The 22,480-nt window shown below is 44.6% G+C and overlaps 1 protein-coding gene across 3 annotated transcripts in view; it reads right to left on the bottom strand.

Annotated features, from left to right (window-relative positions):
- CENPF (centromere protein F) overlaps positions 1-22,480 on the bottom strand; it is a 1,250,680-nt gene that overhangs the window by 1,044,646 nt on the left and 183,554 nt on the right. For all 3 annotated transcript variants that reach the window (XM_069608564.1, XM_069608566.1, XM_069608565.1), the window contains exon 5: positions 21,336-21,427. In XM_069608564.1, the coding sequence (XP_069464665.1) occupies positions 21,336-21,427 (92 nt within the window). The remainder of the gene's footprint in view (positions 1-21,335; positions 21,428-22,480) is intronic.

Here is a 22,480-nt window from a genome sequence, read left to right as displayed (position 1 = left end):
GAGGAGCTTAATCTTTTTATGTTGTCTAAAATATCTGATTCGTCAATCCTTAAATCCCATGGTTTTGTTTCATCAAGTATCACAGGTTTTCTTTCACCCTTGCTCTTGTACAATTCTGTATAATGTTTGATCCAGGCAACTTCACTTGCCATATTGCTAACTAGGGCCTTTTGTGAGGCTTCCAGATTATTTATTAGAGCCCAGAACTCACTAGTTTTCTTTCTTAAACCACGTTCCATTATTTCCGCATCATTTTGCAGAATTATGTTTTTGTGACTTTTTATCCAATTAGTATGTGATCTTTTCAGTTTTAATATTTTATTGCGCCAATTCGCCAAATCTTTGTATTTTTTTAATTTACAAATTTATTGACGCATCTATCTTTTTTTCTTTATAATTTCCTGATCAAAAGTATGGCAAGGTTTGTATTTAGTTTTCCCGTAACTTGTCGTCAATTCTTTACATTGCGCCAGGAGTGGAAGATAATTCATTGTGCTGTTGTCCTCGACTTTTTTTGTAAATTCCAGTATTTTTGCTGAATTTAACCTAAGCCTGTTCCGGCCAGAGACTACTTCAAAGTCGTGCACATAATTGCCTTGATTATTGATTCGTTGATAGTCTCCAATCCCAAACTTTATAAGATCGTGATCACTCTTGAGTTTTATGGACTTTTAGGTATGATATCTTTTCCAATAAACCACTTGATACAAAGATATAATCCAATATTGCTCTTTGGTTATTCCTAGTCCAAGTTGGATTCGGTGGTATATCACCTTGAATAAGTCCATTTAGACGATGAAAACCTCGACTAGTTAACTCCTTTTGTATGCATTATACTAATTTTACTTTTGCACCATTCTCCATACCTGCTGTTCCCTCGATTGTAGCTATTAGATCAAGGTTCCAGTCTCCGCATATGATTACGTTTGGACTTTCAAATTCAGACATAATATCGATTTCATCGTATAAACTCAGCAAAAGTCCATGTCCCAGTAGCCTTTGGTTGCCAATATATGTGGATTAGATATAGCCTTAGATCCATATCCATATCTTTCGTTATTTCCAGGATTGAGATCATGATATAAGACGATTTAATCATTGTCTCCGTTATTCGATATCCGCTTCTTCTATGCACTCAAGTGAGTAGTCCAGACATTGGTCGCCCCTTTAGAGGTCTTATGGCCGGATTCATTGATATTTCATACTCATCAACTACAGGTTGGACAGATAGCCATGTTTCTTGTAAACATAATATATCTGCTTCAGTAGCTTCGGATGGTTGCTCTTGAAATAAATGAAGACCCTTGTATTCCTGGATCCAATTTCCAGTAGGTCCTTTTAGTCCTCCTTTAGACATTAACTTGAGTTTCTACAATTTATGGCACAAGCAATCCAACTCCAATCTTCAGACTGAGTAGCCATCCTTTTTGACAATGTAGGATATGTTTGTTGAATCTTGTTCTCGTCAGATGGAATTGTTATCTTAATTAACCTTGCATTTTTCCTCATGTCTTTCTCATTTAACTCACTACCTGGAGGTACAGGTTTTCTTTCAGCCTGTGTTTGTGCAGACTCATTTCTCTCTTCGGGAATAATTCTTCCTGGGAATTGAATTCTTTGCATCTTATTTACTTCCACTTTTGCTTCGGAAGGAACTCCCTCTTGATAACTTAGATTTGCAAATGTTTCTACAACTTTGAAACCATGACGTATTAAGGACTTTTAACCTTCCAGGATTTGGTCTTTTTTGTAATTTGAGTGAATATGGAGTACCACTCGATCAGTTTGAGTTTCATTAACAAATTCAATGGTTTTGATGTCACTCGATACGATTGACCTCAGCTCCGGAATAAAGTTATGATGTTATGTCCGTTTAGTATCAATCCGTCGTTTAGAATATCACTTCTTTCCAGCGCGATGTAGTAATTAGATCTTCCTCTTCTCTTGTTATCTCGTTCATGTTCTTCATTTTGCATCGATTTGTGAGAGATAGTTCTCTTGTTGTTTTTCTCCATGGTTTTCCCACCAGTTTTCCAGTCTGAAGATGTAAAGGATTGATTTGCTATCAGTTGCTGAATCAATCCAGACGAAGAGGTTTCTTTGTTGGAACCAATTTTGGGCAAGTCCTCGTACTTTTTTTGAATGACGACCGCTTTTCCTTTATTATACAGGGCTGACCTTTTTTCTTCCAGAGTTAGAAAATGGCCAGAGTCTTTGGTGTCATCATTCCCAGTGTCTATGCAGTCATTGTTTGGAGAGTCTACTAACACAACTGTTCTCAACCTGGATCCTTTTTGAGTGGTTCCAGTCGCCCCAAAAATTGTAGCATCTTCGGTTTTTTCAACATTTTGCTCTTTAGGGAACTTCGGACAATCTTTACACACTTCTTGACTCCCTTCATTTTCACTCTGTTCTACATCACTTGGTTCATAAGTTGATAGGTCCAATAAGTCAATTGAGGAGTCTTCCTGAGCATCAAGAGTGGATGGACTCTTTCAGTCAAATGTGATGGTGCTACTAGATCTTGTGTATCAACTGAGTTCTCTTTTTCCGATGGTGTCTTCAAGCTATCATTAAGATTTTAAAATTTCTAAGAATTTTTCTCGAATCATTTCCATTTATTTTCACATGATTAGCAATATTTTTTGTTTTCTTTATACACTTCCCTTGTTTTGATTATTGAGATGCTTCCTTTTCTACTGGCAGTACTTTCTTCTTTCCGAATATTGGATAAGTTCTGACCTGTTTTACAGTCTCTTCATCCATTATTTGTGTTATTTTTGCTGTTGGTTCCACAATTGGTATATGGGTCTCTTCCAAAAGTTGACATGAGGTAACTGTAGGTCTCTTTAGTCTTACATCGATAGTTTCTTTTACGATCGCGCTCTGCTCGATAGATTGCACCTTTTTGCTTGTGGACTCGAGGACTACAGATATTGTTATGGAGGTGCTAGGCTGATCTGATGTTTCTTTGATTAGCACCTCAGCCTTGGCCTCTCCATTGCGTCCAGTTTGCTCCATGTTTTCACGACTCATATTTTGACAGCAGCAGACTTCTGCTATCATCTTTTCATTGTCGATAATATGTTTTCTGGGGTCGCCGTTAGAGTTGGTATGTTTAAAAATTTGTAAAGCCTCACGGGCAACCTGCGGCAGCAATCTTTTATCATCTACCGAACTCCGTAAGTGCTCTTTCAGAGTTGAGTTTGAAGATTCTAAAGAAAGCGTGTCTTTACGTGCTTGGAACTTCATTTCTCTCATTTCTAGGTCCATTGTTGCCAGCTTAGAATGTAGCATTGCTAAAAGAACATTTTGTTCTCGATAACTCATTAAAATGCTCGTACATCTTGGAGAACGGGGCTGTCGCTATGGTGATCGCAAGTGAAATTTTTGGTATTAATTCAGCACTCAGTTTTTCCAATGCTGTATTTGTTGGCTCAATAAGTTTATCAATTTTCATAGGCATTTTATTTCGTCCTCTCCTGATTTTTGGGAACGGTCTTTCAACAAAAGAAGAGTCGGATGAGATTTCATCAGACGATGACTCCGAGTCATCATGTAGCCTCTGATGTATCTCGGCAGAGGAGGCAAAAACCCCGTCCTCCTCTAGTTCTTGACCAACTTTATTCAGTCTTTTTTGTGAGCTTAAAATATCTAATTGTTGGCGACGCTGCCGCTTCCAGCTGACTCATCGCACAGCTCAACGCAGCCGCGGGGCCCCCCGGGTCAGCCGAGCTCAATAGTTCATCGGCACTGACTCCATCCGTGGGACGTCCTGCGGCTACCCGCACACCACCGGGATCAGGCGTACCAATCACCTCATCAACAACACTCAGGGGAGAAGCCGGACCAGGGGAAGCAGGTCTCGGTAACAGGAAAGGCAGAGCATCGGCTGCCTCCGCGTCCGAACACGCCACCGCCTCTTCGAGCCTGCGTCCCACAGGAATCGCCACTGCCAACAAGTCAAGGATCGGCTGTTCATGCAGAGCCGATGGAACTGGGTAGGTTCCCATTAAGTTATGCAAATTAATGGATTGTGAAACTTTGGGTTGCGTGGAGTGTATTTGGGTGGTAGATTGATCCAAACTTTGTTCCAAACTGGATCCCATTTCAACAGAAGAACGTGTCACGTTAGTTGCAGCAAACTTACATGAAGTGCTCTCCTCAGCAGAGGACTGAGTCCGTTGTAAATCGGCCGATGGTTCAGCCTGCAAATTGTACATTTCCTGTATTTCAAGTGCAGATTTACACCGTCTATAGTGCAAGCGTTTTTTGGGATGGGCAGAGATGGGGGGCAGCGCTCGTTCAGCTGCACGGGGGCCACTTACAGAGCACGAAGCCCGCACTTGTGCGATGTAATTAAATGTTTTTCAGATAAAATGTAAAATGTAACTTGTAGTGTCAAGTAGGACTCTGTTTATATGAAACTTCCTCACACTTACTTCACACTGCAAGCACTGCCAACACACTCGCCGCACTCCGCGAAGCTCTGCGTAGGAGATGGAGTTTTTGTAGTAAATAACTCCTCCTCCACACCAATGGATAATGAAAACATACCAGTAGCTGCAGCTCCTCTAGGGTTCCCAAAACTGCTGCATTGTGGGATCATCGTATTGCATCCTCTTCTTCACTTCTAAGATACTGTGAGACTCCTGGTAGAACTTACCTAGAGTTGTTCTGCTGTTCCTGTGTTACTAGAGTGCGGATGTGTGTGTGTGGGAGTTTGCCCATACCGTTTGCCCATGACTAACACTGTGTGCCTATAGAGAGCCTTCTCCCAAGTCCCTGAACCTTTTCCCCCAACAAAACGTGTTACTTTCTTGCTACTGAAGATTTCCTATGCAACATTTTAACTTCCTACTGCTTGTGCCTTGCCTGTTTTGACCCCCAATTTGACCCGGAGACTCTCATAACTAGATAGGGGATGGACTTCTAAAGCCTCTGGGAAACAATTGCAAAGTAATTACATTTGTGATGTCATTATTGATGTTATGGGTGTTAGTCTTATCAGTGTTCGGTGGTGGCACGAGTTATAGTTGCTTAGCTTACCATAACTGTTGCATTTCGGGGGGGGCGGGGGTTCGGTTTTACCTGTAACCATAACGTCCCTCTAACGTTTTTCCATAGAACTTAATAGGTTTTTGCTAGTGCAGCTTAACCATAACGTCCCTTTAACAATGTTTTTGTTAGTGAATTTCATAAGTTTTAATAGGGCACTGTAAGCAGAATATTGATTTAGCATAGTGTTTTCTGTAAAGAGGATAGGTATTTCGTACGGCAACATAACCATAATGTCCTGTTAACAACAGTTTCTTACCAATTCCTTGGCTGCCCTCATGATAAACGTGTGGAAAGTGCACATTGTCTGGTGTATGTATCCATTTGCGCTCCCCCTTACTTTTCCGAATAGTGTTGGCGTATCGTACCAATTATACATCTACATAGTAAATGTTGTGTAGTGTGGCAGTAGGCTCTCTTTTAGTGTTAACAGGGCAGGTCAAATCTGTGCCGCACAGTACTGGCCGAGAGGAGTACAAATGACCAATATGGACGCTTCCTAGGGACACTGCACTTGGTTGGCGTATGTGCATTGACACTGCAAGTATCCATATGACTCCATTAGTGGCCGCATCTTCGAATGCACTTTTAAGTAGTTGTGGAAGCGCACTTGTTTCCATTCCACACCTAGACCCATGCATAGGTCATCCACTGTATGCTGATAACACTGCCCCCGTTGCCAGCCCTACGGAATCATGCACAAAGCTACCGCATTTAAAGTACTGCTGCCAACTTCATGGGTAGCTCTGTAAACCTACCAATGTGTGGCTACAATACTCCTAACTATATAACGGCCACTGTTAAACAAGGACCAGCAACCTGCATTGTCATGTGGCCGTGTTAAATGTCACATTACTTTCATTTATCTGCTGCTTGCCTTTCCATGACACATGAAACAAATACATTGTGTCTGCACTCAGCGGTGTGACGGAAAGTATCAAGAGGTCGCCTGCCAGTCGTACATTTGAAGAAAACATGTAAGTGAAGGTGGGACAGTTTGTACTTCAGTCTGCAAAATGGTGAAGCTGCTGCACCTTCCTCACGCACATACTAGTGCATGTAAAGGCAAGTAAGTAACAGCAAAATATGCAGCATGCAAACAACTTTAGTGCCGGTTACAAAAGTGACGTAGCTGCATGGGTCGCACAGAATAAATGGCTTCCTGCTGCACGTAATGAAGCTGTGTTTCCCGTCCTTGTAAACATTCTTGTATTCCAAAATGTATGTATACCAGTGAATGCTACCCCTAACAGTAACGGCCTAGCATAAACTGTTTCTACTGCATATGACAACAACTGAAAACAAAGCACAAGGGACCAGTGGGCAGGCTACCACCCTTTCAGCAATTACGTAGGGTACTTTCATGTACAGCATTTTGCACATCTGCTGGGGGGGGCAACAAGAGGGGCACTCCTGTAGAGCATCGGATCTGTAAAACTACCTTTGCAAACAATATGCCGCGCTACAGACCCTTAACCGGCATTGTATTGTGCATGTATTGCAACGCGCTACTGTACAAAGGGAAGGTACTTGGAAGGGCGTGGTAACGGTCCTTACGGAAGCATTACAATGACTGGTGTCGATGTAGGTGAGGACCACCCAGAAATTCTGTCTCCCGGCACATCCCCTATTGTATTCAGACAGATGGTGCCCTCTCTGTAGCGGACCTTTCCTGCCGTTTGCTCTGTGGCATGTGTGAGAACACCATAATAAATAAAAATGAACTGTGAAAGGCAAAAAGGTAAATGAAGAAAGCATCTTTCACACATCAACAACAGAATTGCCAATGCACGCATGCAGTGCGGGCGGCGTGGCAGTGTGGTAAACAGTCTAGTTCAATTAGTTACAAAGGGGGTCGCTGTACAAAGATGTTTTTGCAGGTGTTCCAGAGCATTTTCAAGAGAGCCACAGTGCAACACCAAGTACAATAAAATGTTACTACTTTCAAGAGACACAAGGGGGGTGTCCCGACGTCTATATTCATAAGTTTACCTTATAGTTTCTGTAAACGCAATATTACTCTGTCATGGACCACGCAACCCAACTTATTCTGTGTGTGATAGTGCTCAAATGACTAAGTAGACAGACATTAATAAGTAGCAGACTCAGCTTTTAATTATTTAGCTGTTCATACGTTTTTCTTTGATATACATACTTCTGTAAATTATTTGTTTTAAACACATTGTCTTTTGTGAAAGTGTTACCAACAAAACCTTTTTTTGACTTTACATAAATATTTACACATTGCGCAGAGTTTTCATTCACCACCTATAGTGACTTGGGATAGAACATGTACGGATTTCGTCCGTAGAGGGCAACTAATAGCATCACATTAGGTTGCATTGCCAGGCAAGAGGGTGACCTAACACATGGTCGACGTCTAGATGTAAATCAAACAGTTATATTGAGGTGAGAGAACAACAATGGCACAGTAGGGTGCTTGTCCTAAGACGTTTTGGCGAGGTGCCTTTTTCTTGGGCCTTGAGTAGGTCTCCCTAAAGGGGGGACATAAAAGGGGGCTCTATTAGTGCCTGTGGTTTTTGTTAGAGACCCTGTTTATGACATCAAAAATCCCATAATTATGGTACACCTAAAAAAGCTAAAAACAGGATAGCACAGGACTGACCTTTAGGGTATTGTGCGTGGTGAATCCTTAAGTTGCGTCATCCATGTGTGGAGAGTTGGGCTAATGAAGGTCAAACGTTTTCCAAAACCACAGCTGCTATTCGGCAAACAAATATACAAATGTTTTGTTTAGAAAAGGCACATGTGAATAATGTGGTGCTACAGTGGCATTATTCTTCGTGCAAACCATAGGCAGAATTCTCACCTTGCTGGGTGGACGTGTTTAGCTAGAAGTCATGCTGGATGGACTTCTTAGTGGCTGAGCTTCATTCAGTGTGAGTCGCCTTGGTGACTGGCCTGAGGTAGGGAAAACTATGCAGTGGTTGTAGAATATTATGTCATCTATGAGGGATGAAGTATGACAGACAGGAGAACAGCAGGAAAGCTGGTTACCTACGGAATGGTCGTTCGCTTGGAAATTAATCCCATCGGAAGCTTGCCGCGCTGTAGAAAGGCGAAATTCTGCTTGCGCTGCGAGGAGAACACGGAGCGGTGTAGCGAACTCAGAAGAGGTCATGCGCGCACTAGATTAGTGTTTACAGAGACACGCATGCTCTGCCAGAACGAGTAGCATTGTCACAGCAACGCATAATGTTTGGAATTATCTAATGAGCGGTATACGTGGTCCTGTGTGTTGATGGTGGCTAGTATTGGGCACCTGGCATCAAAGGGGCGCTAGGAGATACCGTCAAATATGTATCTAGGTGTATATTCTTGGCATCTGGGTATGGGCACCTGGCTCTGAGGAGTGAAGGGAGGAGCTGGGTAATTGCAGGGAGAAACAATTGGTGTCACTGGGGAGCTTTGGAATTAGGAAAGTAGTATACCTCCTGTTGTCGCAATTGTCTAGGGGGGGCCATGATGTGGCAAAGTGTTACAGGTCCAGATGGAGGACTGGTGTGGTGTTAATTGGCCTGTGTGACATGGCCAAAACTACTGATCGTTCATGTATCTAGGCACGGTTATGATGGTGTTTAATAGAGGTCTGAGGGGGTGCAGATGTTGGGCCTGCACCGGTGCATCCAATCATGCTAAAAGATAACATGTGCATACATATCTATGCTGGTGTGTGTCCAGGAGGGAGGGCTCTAGAGCAAGAGCAGTGATATATGTTGTGGCTATGGAATGGCCCTGTGGGCTAGGAGGCTTGAGGTGAGTGATCGATGTTAGTCATATGGACCAGTGGGTTCCGCCTCGTTGAGCCCATTTGTGATGGTTTTCAATTAAAAAATTCACCAGGCCTCCTTGTGATTTAGTTAGTTTTAGGCAATGATGGTATTGGGGATTGAATCCACAATTCACCAAAGGATGGCAACGGGCCACGGTGGTATTCCATGTAATGTTGAACCATTGGAGCGGTTAAATATTTACACCCGATTCGAGATCGATGTTCCCCTATTCGTTTGTGAATTTGTCTTGTGGTTTGTCCTACATAGCGGAGGCCACATGGGCACTCTATTAAGAAGATGACATTAGCGGTCTTACAATTCGTGAATTGTCAGTTGCCATTCTTTGCTGCCAATCCAGAACACATTAATTTTTTTGGTAAATCGGCAGACCGTTCATGTACTACATGGGTGATGACCCCGTATTTCTCGCATGTTCCAGATTGTGGATCTCTGCGTCTTGTTGTCTATTCTAGCATGGTTTAGCATATCCTTCAGGTTTTTAGATCTTTTTAAGGCCATCCTCGGAATGTTCACTTCCGGTAAGCTAAGTTGTACTAGAGGCCGGAATTTCTTTAGTATTCTTTGAGTTTGGTAGTGTTAGGTCCAAAGGTTGACACAAAGGTTAAGACATCCTCGCTGTTGGAGCTGCCAGTCTTTGGTATTAGTAGGCTCTCTCTGTGTGTATTTGGCTCTTTTGATTGTCTCCTTAATGAGCTTTTTCGGATAGCCTCTCTCCAATAGTTTGTTTTGTAACACCTTTGCGTGCTTATTATATTGGTCCAGTTCGGTGCAGTTTTGTCTCAGTCTCAGGAATTGGCCGTATGGGAGGTTGAGACTTTTAGAAGGGTGCCAAGTCAATTTAGATAGGGTGTGCAAAAATCAGAATGGAAGGCTGTAAGTGATTTCAATCCGGCACACACCCAGCATGTAGTGCACAACTGAAACCCTTATTTATTTTTGTCTATAAGTTCAATATTCTGAACGATCTACCACTCATATCACACCCTTCTCCTGGAACACCCCCCCCCCCCCCCCCCCGTGTCACACAACCAGGAATCAGGCTAGTTTGCAACGGTAAATATTTATTCACGTATTTAAAATGTAATCACAATATGTTTTCATAAACAATCACCAATGGGGTGACAGAACACTGAAGAATATCTTTAATACACTAATAAGTAATGAGCAAAACAAATGAGAAAATACTTTTGTGTTGGTTCAGATCAGATAGCACTATGGTTATAAGTTCCCCCTGCAACATCCCTCAACCCCCTAATAGGCAATGTAAAGAGATAGGAGGTGAGAGTAGGTTTTCAGGGATAGCACAAATCAAAACAGAATATATCAGTCCCACCTTCCCCGCATAAAACAAGAGAACAATGGAATTGACTTTTCAGCTGTCAGCATGGCTTTAAAATTGTCTTTAGAATTGACTGGGCAAAAACACCAATTATGGTCAAAAATACTGAAATTGTTATAAATTCCTATGGGAGCCGATTTGAACAGTTGCACACAATCACAAGCAATGATTTAGTCCAAAGAAAACATTTGAAATCTTAAAGTCCAAGTTGGAAGCAGTTTAAAGCTATTTTACACGTGTAAACCATTCAGATTTTTAAAATCGCTGCAAACTTTTCATTGCGCGATATTCGCGATAACGGGAGACTCTGACTTGCAGTTCTTTGGATAGCTATGGATGTTAGGTACAAATAGGAGTTGAAATTTCGTTTCTATCACAAAAACAGAGAGTTAGAGGTTTTAGTAAAGGTCGTTTTTGTAAAATAGGCGTGAGAATGGAAAACAGAATGCACTTTTGAAAATGACAAATGGGTTTGCTTACACTAGAGGAGGACTATGAAAAAGCAAATACCACACAGGGATCTTACAGTCACGTGATCAGTGTGACCCGCCTGCTAAGGAAACTACTTCTTCAGATGAGAAAAGGGTCAGCGCAAAGATAGTTCTAATAATACTGGTTATGAAGGAAAGATAGGATTGGTTTGAAATGGGGAAACGACAATGCAAATATACTATGGGCCACAGTTCTTCCTATTAATACTCACAGGATAAGTTTTTAAATGGGACCGTCAGCTCTGGTCATAGGATTGGGTCTGGTCTAGGAAAGACAGCACATAAGGCACGGTACTGGAATAACTAGGCTGGTCACCCGATTTGCATAGGATCTGCCCTCCTAGTCTGTGGGTATTTTAATTAGCTGGATAGTGAGTTACTCAGGCAAGCCTAGTGGTGGCAATCCAGAGAATTTCAGGATACTGATTCAAAAGGCCTTCTCGCACCACACAGCGCTTCACTGGGGGAGAGAATAAATTTGAGGATTTGAGCCCTGCTGGAAATAAATAGTTCTCTATTGCTGGCAAGAGTCTTGGCATCTGGATCTGAAAGAATATTAAAGCTGGATGTAGAATGCTGCATCAGAGTGCTTTGCCGGAATCAGGAAAGTGGCTGGATCAGTGAGTCCCTATGTGTGGTCAGCTGTCTCTATTTATCCTTTAAAATGACATCACAAAGGGGGTGTCTGGGCCGGCTTAGCTAAGCTTGCCCCTGTGAGATGGGATAGGACCACACTTCATCTCCGCCTTGCAATTGAGTGATTGGATCAAGGCCGGATGATGTCGCATTTTATGGTTGGGTTTACAGCCCTGAGAGGCCTCCCTTTAGCCACTAGTCTCAAAAATCGGATTTGGTACTAAATGTACATTTGTACATTGGCCACCTTTATACAAATCACACAGAGATGCCATATTTTATGTAGCAGCTATTCCTCAAAACCTCGCAGCGGTGGGATCTTGTCTCAACTTTCTACAGAATTTTGCCCTTTTTGCTATGAACAATTTCCAAATTTGATGCAAATTTCCACAAAGGTGTGTGTTTAACATAGGGATGTGCGTGTACATTTTCACAATTCTAACATGGATACATTTCGCATAAAACCACATATATTGCCATTCTGCCAAGATCATGTGACACAGTTCTACCACCTCTTCACACATGCAGCCAAAAATTAAACACTCTGGCCCTTTTATATTTTTCCCCACTTTGAATAGCAAGTTATGAGTCTTTTAAAAATTGTTCTTTGTTCATGTTTAGCAACACATGGTCCGCCTCTTTTTGTCTCCCTGCAGTCCAGGGGCATCCCCCTCCTTGTTTGTTCCTTCCCGAGGCCATTTACGACCCCCCTTCACACTTCCAGTTTCCTGGGCTGAAGCTCTGTCATTGTTCCTTGGCTTTCCATACACAACAGTCTGTTCGTACCCGCAATTAGCACCTCCCAGGGAGTTTCTGCTGAGAGGAAGGCCCTCCTTCTGGGAGAAACCTGCTTTTCTAGTTCTTGCAGCTCCAGCCAGGCTAATTAACTTCTTAAATCCAGCCAAAACCACATTTGATGCACCAAACAAATACATTTCTTTCTTAGCCTTAAAATCTGTGCGATCAAAAACACAATTAAAATCTGCACTCCTTTTTGGCTACAATCCTTTTTATGTTTGCTAATCCAGCAGACTTTTTAGTTCGGTCATTTTAAAGTTTCATCAGTACTCCTCTGACAGCTGTCATTCAGGTCGCCCCGGGTACTGCACCCAGATTTTGGCATATGCTTTCAGTTTTCAAACAATCCAGTTTGTCTAAAGAAATGTTTTGCTCTTCATACTTGGATTTTGCATGTTCACAATGCTTCATTAGACACATGAATTTTAGCACCAGGCAAGATTTTGAAAGTTGAGAAGTGTTGTGTTATAGGCACTTTGGAGTTTTTAGCCACATAGCAACTGTCATGTGCGGGCACATTTGGGGGTTTCACTTGCAAAGTGCTGCTTCTCTCTCTGCTCTGTTTGCTGGTCATGGAGCCCACTGGCACATTTTCTGCAGGGTGTGTTCTATTCCCCCGCACATGCACCATGGGTGGCCGGTTGTGCATCCCTCTTTTTGTGCGCTGGAGCACACGGTTTTTGTAGGTTTTTGGCACGCACAAGGGTTTTGCCGCCATTGTTTCAGTTCCTTTCCCCATCACTGGCAGGGTGATGCCGCATAGCGGAGTGGGTCAATACATCCCACATGGCAAAGTAAGAAAAACGTTATAGCTGGGGAAAAGTATTTGTGCTGTGAAACTTCATAGTCCCATGGGCGAAGGATGGCATTGGCACATGTCGAACAAAGCCACAAATACTCTTCTTTGCAATATACCGCGCTGTCTGCATTCACAGACCAAACAGAAAATGACGCTGCCACATCGGTGGCTGCATAATGCGATTCAAATGTCTGCAAGAGATCTGAAACAAACGCGTGAACTGGGAAAGTGCCTCCTCCATCGCAAACGGCACTTAAGGTTGTGTAACATGCTGCGCCATCATCTCTGCGCAATGAACACCAATCGGCATGATTGCGTGTCACTAAAGTGTCACAGAGAAACCAAAATCTGGCACTTCCTTGTAGCTACACCATTGCACTACACATGCACACGATAGGTTGCAAAATGAGTAGCCACTGCACAGTGTTTTCCACTCACTTTCACTCAATGTATGTCGGAATGCCCTAAAACCTGCACGCTGTGCCTCGTGAGACACAGCCATAACCGCACTCACTGCGTTTGTCGACAAATAAACAGTGTACAATAGTCTGTCCATACACACCATGCCCGAAAACTTTATTGTCCAATCCTCTGCAGGCCCATTTCTATGGCCGTCATCTGCAAAAGGGGCGTATGTAACATGTGCACCCTGCAACTATCACAATATTTGCAGACATTTTCTGCTGGGCGAGCCCAGGAGCGGGGGGAATAACCTTCAGCCAGGGGAGCGGACGTTGTTACGTGTGGTGGCTCTTAAAAGAACCTTTGGAGATTTATTTTGGAAAGGTGCCTTCGTGGAAACACTTTTTCTGCGGTCTTCATACGTAATTGTGTGTTTTGAACGTCAGCTAACATTCTTATAATAGGGTCTTCACTGCAGTGTGTACATTTTGAAACAACATTTCATTGCCACTGTGCGACAAAGACATGCCATTTGCCTTGAAAAGGTTATGTATCTCAAACCAATGTTCTCATTCTGACATGAGAACATGCCAGTAGCACTCATGAAGTCACACATGCTTCTGTTGATGAGACACCTTCCGACCTCTGGCTGGCGACAGGAATCCTTGGAATACTTCCACACTATTCTCGGGGGTATACATGAGAAAAGCACCCTGGCGGCAGGAAAAATACACTGCACTGCTTTCATGATAATCTTCAGTTGACTAAACACACAGGAACAAGGCATGTAATCTCAAAAGAAGGCTCTAAAGCGCAAGATCACAAAATGTACAGTTGTGAAGAGGCCACGCGTCGAAATTATAAAAGTCTGCCGAAACAGCACGATTCGATACACCACAAAGCGTCCACTCCCTCCAAACCGAAATTGCCAGACAAGTCTTCTTGGCGGGAATACACGCACAGATCTTCCACAAAGCCATCACCCACGACGAAAACTACACGTCTTGCCATGTTTGCCAGCCGCAGTACACAAAGTGATGGGGAAACTGAATGCCGCCCTTTCCTGTGGCGCACACCCAGAGCAACTAATTGGCCAAAATCCATAGTCTAATTTCCATTGGCCACCATGCTGAGAAGCGCAAAATGTGCCACTTGCCTTTCCCCGGTGAGGCAGGAGGATTCCTTCTCCCCATTACAGCTCTTTCCTGCATGTACACCCTGAGCACCTCATTGGCCAAAGGCCATAGTCTAATTTCCATTGGCCAGCATGCCAATAAGCGCCAAATGTGGCACGTCTCATTTTCGAAGGACTATGCGGGCCGCGCCCAGTTCAGCAGGAGTCCTTTGTATTGGTGCACTTTCCTTTGACACTCTCCCTGAGCACCAACTGATAGGACAATCGCTGCAGTCCCATTTCCATAGGCCAGCATGGTGAGACGCGCCGAATGTGGCACGTGCATGTCCCCAAGTACGTCGAGGGCCGGGCCTGAGTGAAGCAGGAGTCCCTCTTCCTATTGGCGCACACCCTAATCATGTGATTGGACAATCCCTACAGTTCCATTTCAGTGGCCGCCACTCGCAAAATCCCCGGAAGCTTGCGGGCCTGAGGAATAACTGGCAACCAGGGTAGGGGTAGTTCGTGGTAAGGGGCGACTCTTCAAAGAGACATTTTTTTTTTTGTTTAGGTGCTTCTACAGAAACACCTTTTTCTGTGTTCATTAGCTTTTGTGAGTTCTTCTGCGCACAGTAGTGCAGTAAACTCTTCACCGCAGCCTTTAGACGAACAAACAAAACTGCATTGCTAATGGGTGACAACAAAAAGCCATTTTCTTGGAAAGCACTCCGCATTTCAACAACTAATGCGACCATTGTTGCAGAAAAACATTCCACGAGCGGACAAAAAAGTATGCATGCTTCTGTTGATGAGACGCCTTCCTCCGTCTGGCTCGGAACAACCATGAGCAGTAGGACATACTCTTTGTGGTATTATGGAATTATGGATGAGAAAAGCATCTTGGCGGTGGTCTTCGCGACATTCAGCAATCTCCTCAGTCTACGGAACAAATCTAAGCAAGGCAAGTAACCCATATGCATGCCGCAGTAATGGATGACAATGACATCTACTACTGGAAAAGTGGTGAGGTCTTTGCAAAGTGCATGCATATCGGCAAAATTGCACTCATGCACAGTGTTCCACGATGCGTCCACTCCATCCGAAGGAAAATTGCTGTCAAAGTGTCTTTGCAGGGCACAGTTTGGCAGATCTAGGACAAAGGAATCCCCTACAGTCAACACAATGAGTTTTGCCATGTCAGCCACCCTCAGTACGCAGAATATAATGTACAACAGTTACACCTCCCCTTCCTGTTAACCACACCCACACTATCTCATTTGCTAATCACCACACTGCCTTGGCAATTGGGCAAGGTGGTGTGAAGGGCACATTTTGGCACATGTGCCTCACAAAGTAGTGCAAGGGCCGCACCCATGTAAAGCTGGAGCAGTCCTTCCCTTTGCAATATGTGCTCTACTTCATTGGGATAGCATAAAAAGGCACACACGCATCGACCAGTTGCATGGAAGCCGCCATCATCCACCATTGTCTCTCTTGTACAACACTTGAAATGTACCGTTACATACTTATAGTACAAATGTTGTGCCATTCCAAAGCACGTCCACTACAAAGTTCAATGAAAGTATGCACGATTTCTCCATCCGTGTACATCCACATAGCCACCCTGGATGTAGCACGTGTAATCTTGAAAAGTACAGCGTAATGCACTGTTACGCTCACCTGGCTCCCACAGAGGCGTCGATGTGAACTGGACAGCTGTGGTCTCCACCAATGTGACGCGTAGGGCGGAGATGACGGACTGGATTGGCCCACCTAGCTTCGTTTGCTTGGCCCGTAGGAATATTCTTCTGCAAATGGAGAAAGGGAATTAACCACCCGTGGAGTTGAGCGTAAATCACCCCCCAACCCCGCTGTTCTCCCCACAGATCACCTTTGATGTCTCCTCTAGTCGTCTCACCTGATTTGAAAAGATGAGCTCTCCATCCTGCATTGAGTGCAGGGGTGCGTTGATAACCAGTTGCTTCACTGGCTTGAAGGAATTGGTGAGTTCCAGAACAATGTTGACTCCGAAAAGTATGTAGTTCGTAAGAGTTCACATGTCTGACTCACTCTTGTCCGATTCCTAGCAGTTTGCAGCTTGACCCCAGCGAAGAGTTCCTCGTGGTAGCTGACGAAGTTCAGGTAAGGATTTGGCTTATCCTACACAGTACAATAAAATAAGGCCAGAATGTAACCTGTTGCTTGCTCCCTTATTCAGGTGTGGAGAGAAAATATGAAGTTCGGGGAATGCCGCCTCCGGCGGTAAAATTAGGTAAGTCTATTGCGGTGAGAAGAGTTCCCCCTTGTTTGTCCCTTTGTCTCACCGTGTTGTCCTTTTGTTCCCCTTAGGGGGGCCGGGGTACGGCGAGGATGCAATGGAGACAGCGCCGACCCGTGAAGAGGAATAGTACCCCCGGCGGTAATCAGGTAAGTCTATGGGGGTAGTTACTATTGCCTCTGTTTATTCCCTTGGCTCACCTTTGCTGTTCTTGTGTTCCCCTTAGGTGCCAGAGTGCGGCGGGAACGTGCAGAAGGATGCAGTGGATCGTGAGGATGCTGCGAAGGCCGGTGAGTTCAGCGCGGCGCTGCAGCAGGCGAGGCGGCATGCCTAAAATGCTTCTTTCTTCCAGGTCGAAGGCGCGGTGGATCCGGAATTCAGGTAAGGATCGAAGGTTTTGCTCTTATTCTAACCTTTTCTCCTTCTGTTCCTCCCTTTTTCTAGGAGCTGCAGACTCGAGGCGGGCGTGGCAGAAGACTGGATGCAGGCTTGCAGACACGGTGAGCGTTACGCTGCTGGATGCAGAATAACGCAAAGCATGTGCTGCTCTTCGGGCGTGGTTTAAATAGCCTCCAAAGTGGTCTCAGGTAAGTATTCCTCCCAAGCCCCACCCGAGTAAAAAAAATAGTCCCTAGGTAAAATAGTCCCTTCCAAGCCTCATTTGTCTTGGAGCTCTGCAGCATGGTCTGCATCAGGTAAGTTCTACTCCATGAGCCTGGCGCAGGACTGACTCTCCATATGAGCCTGGCGCCATAGGCGCCAGGACCGCACCCAAACAGCCCTTAGCAGGGGTTTTTGGGCTTGCTCAAAATAACTTGATGCCTGCTTCCGGGGTTGCTGGACCTGGTCTGGTTCCCCCGGGGGTAGGCATCATGACATGCACTAACTTTCTGTGATAGTGGGGAGTGAGGGGGGGGGTAAACGATATCAAACTGGGTAGGGGATTCAGTCTTCCATCGTAGATGTATGAAAGTGGTTTTTTTGGTTGTTTGTTTGCCTCGCGTCACATTTTTACCACATTCTGGTCAATGCTTCTTGCACAGTGTAAAAGAAAACGGCATTGCCAATGGCGCTCAAATAAATGCCATTTCTACAGAACCACTGTGTATTTGGCAACCTCATGATCTCATACTGGGTGGCGAACATGCCAGCAGTCTGCATAAAATCACGCATAATTCTATTTATAGCACACCTTCCGACCTCTGGCTGCGGACAAATTACACCGTCATGGACCCAAACTCCTCTTGGTGCTATGCATGAGTAAACGACCTTTGCAGTAGGACAAATATGCATCACTGCGGTAAGCAACCTCTTCAGGTGACGGATTAATCGGCCACACAACATGTAACCCAAATGTACACTTCCATAGTGCAGCACGACAGTCAACGTTCGTTACGGACGCCACCTATCTGCAGTGAAGCCGAGACAATACTTCTTCCCTATGCACAGGCATTTTTTGCAGCACTCCCCCATTGGGTGCTGTCAAATTTTCAAACAAGCATGCAGCAATGACATACAAAGGCTCTGCATTGCACACTCATTTCTATACAGCATTCCATATTAACCGTTGAACACTCAGTACACGTTTCGTTTCATTGCAAAGCCCCTCCACCAGAAACTTCTTCCAAATAATGCATGATTGCAGCACCCACAAAGATCCTCAGGCCTACCCAGCACACTGTTGGCAATGCACAGAACATTGCAGTCCTTTCCACACCCACCAGCACACCATACATCCAAGTAAGCGACCATGTGGGCACCTACCATTATGCACAAACGTAACATATGTAGCGGCACTTCCACCTAACTCCTCCACACCATAAAACACCCATGCACGAAAATATGACACTTAGCAGAATCCACAAACATACCACAGGCTGCATCACCCCTACACACTGCCATTCACAAACTGTACTGCGTCACTCGCAACCTATGCACAACAGCTGCACAATATTGGGCCTATTTCAATAATTCTGCACACAGCACAGTAACCAACCACATATAACCTGCACTTCAACCAGACCCACTTCCATACTCGCATTACATACACACTGCACCCTGTGGTCACACTGCACAACTTCTCACTGCACCATCTCCTGCTACACACCAAATACTGTAGCACGTTGCAACTACCACCACAACCATGGAATGCATAATACACGCTTCGCAACTCACTTGTAGTGCTGTAGCACGTCGACAATGTGCTCCACACCCATTCTCCAAAGATCACCACCCTGTGACTCGTGCCCTGTCAAACCTACATTGCTCCGGTGGGTGTGTTCCTTGCACATTCCCTGCACTGTAACGCAATCATGCATGTCAGCAACTACTACTATGCACATACGCACCACTGGCACCAGCACTCCTAATCAACCTCCAAACTGCAATGCACAACATTACATGCAACAGTTACCACAATGTATGAACATTACACTGTTTCCGGCACCTCTACGCCCTTTCATTCACATACTATTGTCTTACCGAATTCCACTCAGAAGGTATTGTGTCACTGCCAACGTAACCACAACATTTTTACAACATTGCCCATACTTGCAGACATTGTACACACAGCATGCTATCCAAGCACGTATAAGCTGCCCTGCACCAGTACCCTCTACCATACTAACAGTATGCAAACCCTGTGTACAGAGCCCACACTGCGTGACCTTTCACTGCAGCACCTCAAAGCACAGCGCACCGCCATAGAGATATGCAGAAACAAAATGCAACAGTTACCATAATGTACAAACAAAAGATTCTCTCCTGTATCCCTGTGCACTTTCAATCACATACTATGGGTGTACCCACTTCCGTTCACAAACTATTTAGCCACTTCCAACCTACCCACCTCAATGTTTGCAACACTGGGCTATAAAGGCTGAAATGCGCTCCACAACAATTTCTTACATGTCACTACCCGATTCAAAAATGCATTACTGCCATGGGTGTCATCAAGGCCTAGGCTCTTGAGACAATGGCCTACAGCTTTCGGCCATGCATACAATAGTCTAGGCCTTGAACACTCCCACGGCAATGTAATGCCACCATGCAAGTCACCAAGTAAGACAATCCACATACACACCACTGCCACCAGCACTCCTACCCAACCTGTAAGCAACACCAAATTGCACCACTTCACATAAGAGCCATGTGGGCAGCTAACATTAAGCACAAACATAACACCCATGTATGAAAACAGGTTGCAATTATCAGAATCCACAAACACCACAGCCTCCGCCACCACTACCCACAGCCATTCACAAAGTGGTGTGTCACTTACCACAACATTTTCACAACATTGGGCCTACTTGAAGAAATCTGCACACAGCATAGGCCGTGAACACACCCACAACAATGTAATGCCACCATGCATGTCACCATGGCACCCACTACCACCATCCACATACACACCACTGCTACCAGCACTCCTACCCAACCTGCGCACCGCCATGCAGGATTAACAGTGAACATAATGTGCAAAGAAAACACACTCTCCTGCCCCCCTGTGCACTTGTATTCACTTACTATGTGCATGACCTACACCCAAGAGTCTCCGGCCTTCGCCCTTGCACCCATTAGTCCAATCCTTCCACAGACCCACGGCACCTTTATTCACCCATGCATGCCACCAAGTCGCCAACTACCACATTCCATCCGGAGCGCACAGGCATCCGCGCTCCCTATCACCCTATGCAATATGCAAATCACTCCCCTTCTGCAATTCACCTGCCACCACTCACCATGAAAAGAGGCAGCTGCAAACAGGTTGCGGCAGAAGCTATGGGGCCATTACAAAAGCTGCCTCCAATCACCACACACAGTACTCACCTACATGTGTCAGAATAAGCACTTCTCACTCCAACAGTCCCCTCGCTTATTGCCGCCAATGCATTCCGTACGGTACATTTTCCAGACCCTTCCGCCGCCGCACTGTCCTCTGATATACCATGACTGTTTTCCCCAAAAATGTTGACGTACACCATGCTTCCTTCCAGCCAACCACCGGCCGCGTACAAACTTCTCCGATAGCACGCCATACCGCGAGCCAATGACACTTCTGTCCGCAGAGCGAACAGGGAAATGGATCCACACAGTGGACCCAGATATCACATTTTTTGCCGCCGACTTAATAGCAATTTAACCATAACCACACGCCCGCTACCGCGGGCCGGGTAATATTATATAGTAAACCAATAGTTTTATATAACTTTTAGTGTCTGGGTTTCTTTGGCCTATGTGTGTATACTCCAAATTCTTTGTACTGCCTACAGCCCTTTGTCCATCCTAAGATAAGCCTGGCTGCTCAGCCATTGCAACCAACAAAACTTGTGTCGTTCAGGCCTATGCTAAGAGTTGGAGCACTGTGTCCCAAATGAGAGTCTTAACAAGCCCTACCCTTTGTAGACTTCTGTAAAACTCCCTAATTGGGCTCTCCCCCCTCCCCCGTAGCCTTAAAGGGGTGGGGTTCCCCCTTGGGGAGAAGGGACGAATACCCTTGATTTGTTACAACTTGCAACAGGAGAGAATGTGTTTTCAAGTGCAGGTTTTATGAACAATTTCAAATCAGAAATGAAGAAACAATTGCAAGGGGATAGGTGGCCTTACTTTAGTCTGCAAGCTTTTCAATTCAGTTTCCAGTCTCTTTCTTTCTTCCACTTCCCAGTTGTATTTCTCCTGTAGTTCTTCAAATTTGACGTCTGGAATACATTTGTGAAAAAAAACGATTAGCACTAGTACTTTTAAACATGTTTTACTAAGCACTGCAAGTGCTGCTGTGTTATTCGATGCAAATACTTTTTTCAAAAATCTGAATTAGGGGATGTGACCGTTAGTACCGTTTGCATGGTACTCAACCAGGTGGTCGAGTGTCCCTTCTGAAATGTTCACTGTCTACAGCTGCCCTTTTTGTATGTCAGCAATACATCAGGTTAATCCCAATTACCTGGAAATCCCTCTGTGGCAGTCTGCCATAAAAGCCTGAGTGTAAATGCGTTTGTGTTGGGGGTTGGGGTGTGGGTTCTACTCTGGAGCAGCTCTGAGGTGGATGTGTATCGAGAACCAAGGAGCCTACCAGCATGGGGATCCGCCTGCTTCTGCTTTCTTTTACAAGAGATCTCACATAGAAGCCTCATTGAGACCATAAGCAGTTAGCGTAAAAAATGTATCCATGTGGCACTACAAATATACTTTGCACTAGCTGAGTTATCACGTCAGAGCACCCAATGTAGACACAGCAAATTCCTGGATTATGTTTTTGCTACGTGCTCCAGGCCTGGAAGTCTGAAGTGAAAGCAACTGTAAAATAAAGTAACAGAGTGGTCTGGCCGAAAACAAAAGTACTCCCATTAGAAAGATTCTGTGCACTGTTGTCAGGCTCGAGCCTGAATGAGAGAATCCTAAAGGAAAAGGGAGGTTATAACCTTTTGGGAACCAAACGGGTCCGAGCCCAAATGAGGGAGACCCAGAAATTGTGTTTGAAAGGGGTCTGAGCCCAACTGAAGGGAACCAAGGAAAAACATTTGGTGAATCTTTTGAAGCCAGTTTGATCCTGGACCGAGTGAAACTGGGAGTGTAAAGTAAACTTTGGTGAAACTAAGAAATACAAGTACCAAGATGCATTGCAAGGGAAAAGGAATGATTGTGAGAATCCCATGGTAAAAAGTTGAAATGGTCATGTCGAGGTAAAGTAAAAGTCCTCACAGTTGCGAAAGTCTTTGACAAGCAGGGAAAGATTTGAAGCCGACGGAGGG

The sequence above is a fragment of the Ambystoma mexicanum genome, chromosome 4q (genome assembly GCF_040938575.1).
Source record: "Ambystoma mexicanum isolate Mex_15411 chromosome 4q, UKY_AmexF1_1, whole genome shotgun sequence".
Lineage (NCBI taxonomy): Eukaryota > Metazoa > Chordata > Amphibia > Caudata > Ambystomatidae > Ambystoma > Ambystoma mexicanum.
The sequence above is the reverse complement of the archived record's forward strand: the minus strand, read 5'-3'. Positions and strand labels throughout refer to the sequence as shown.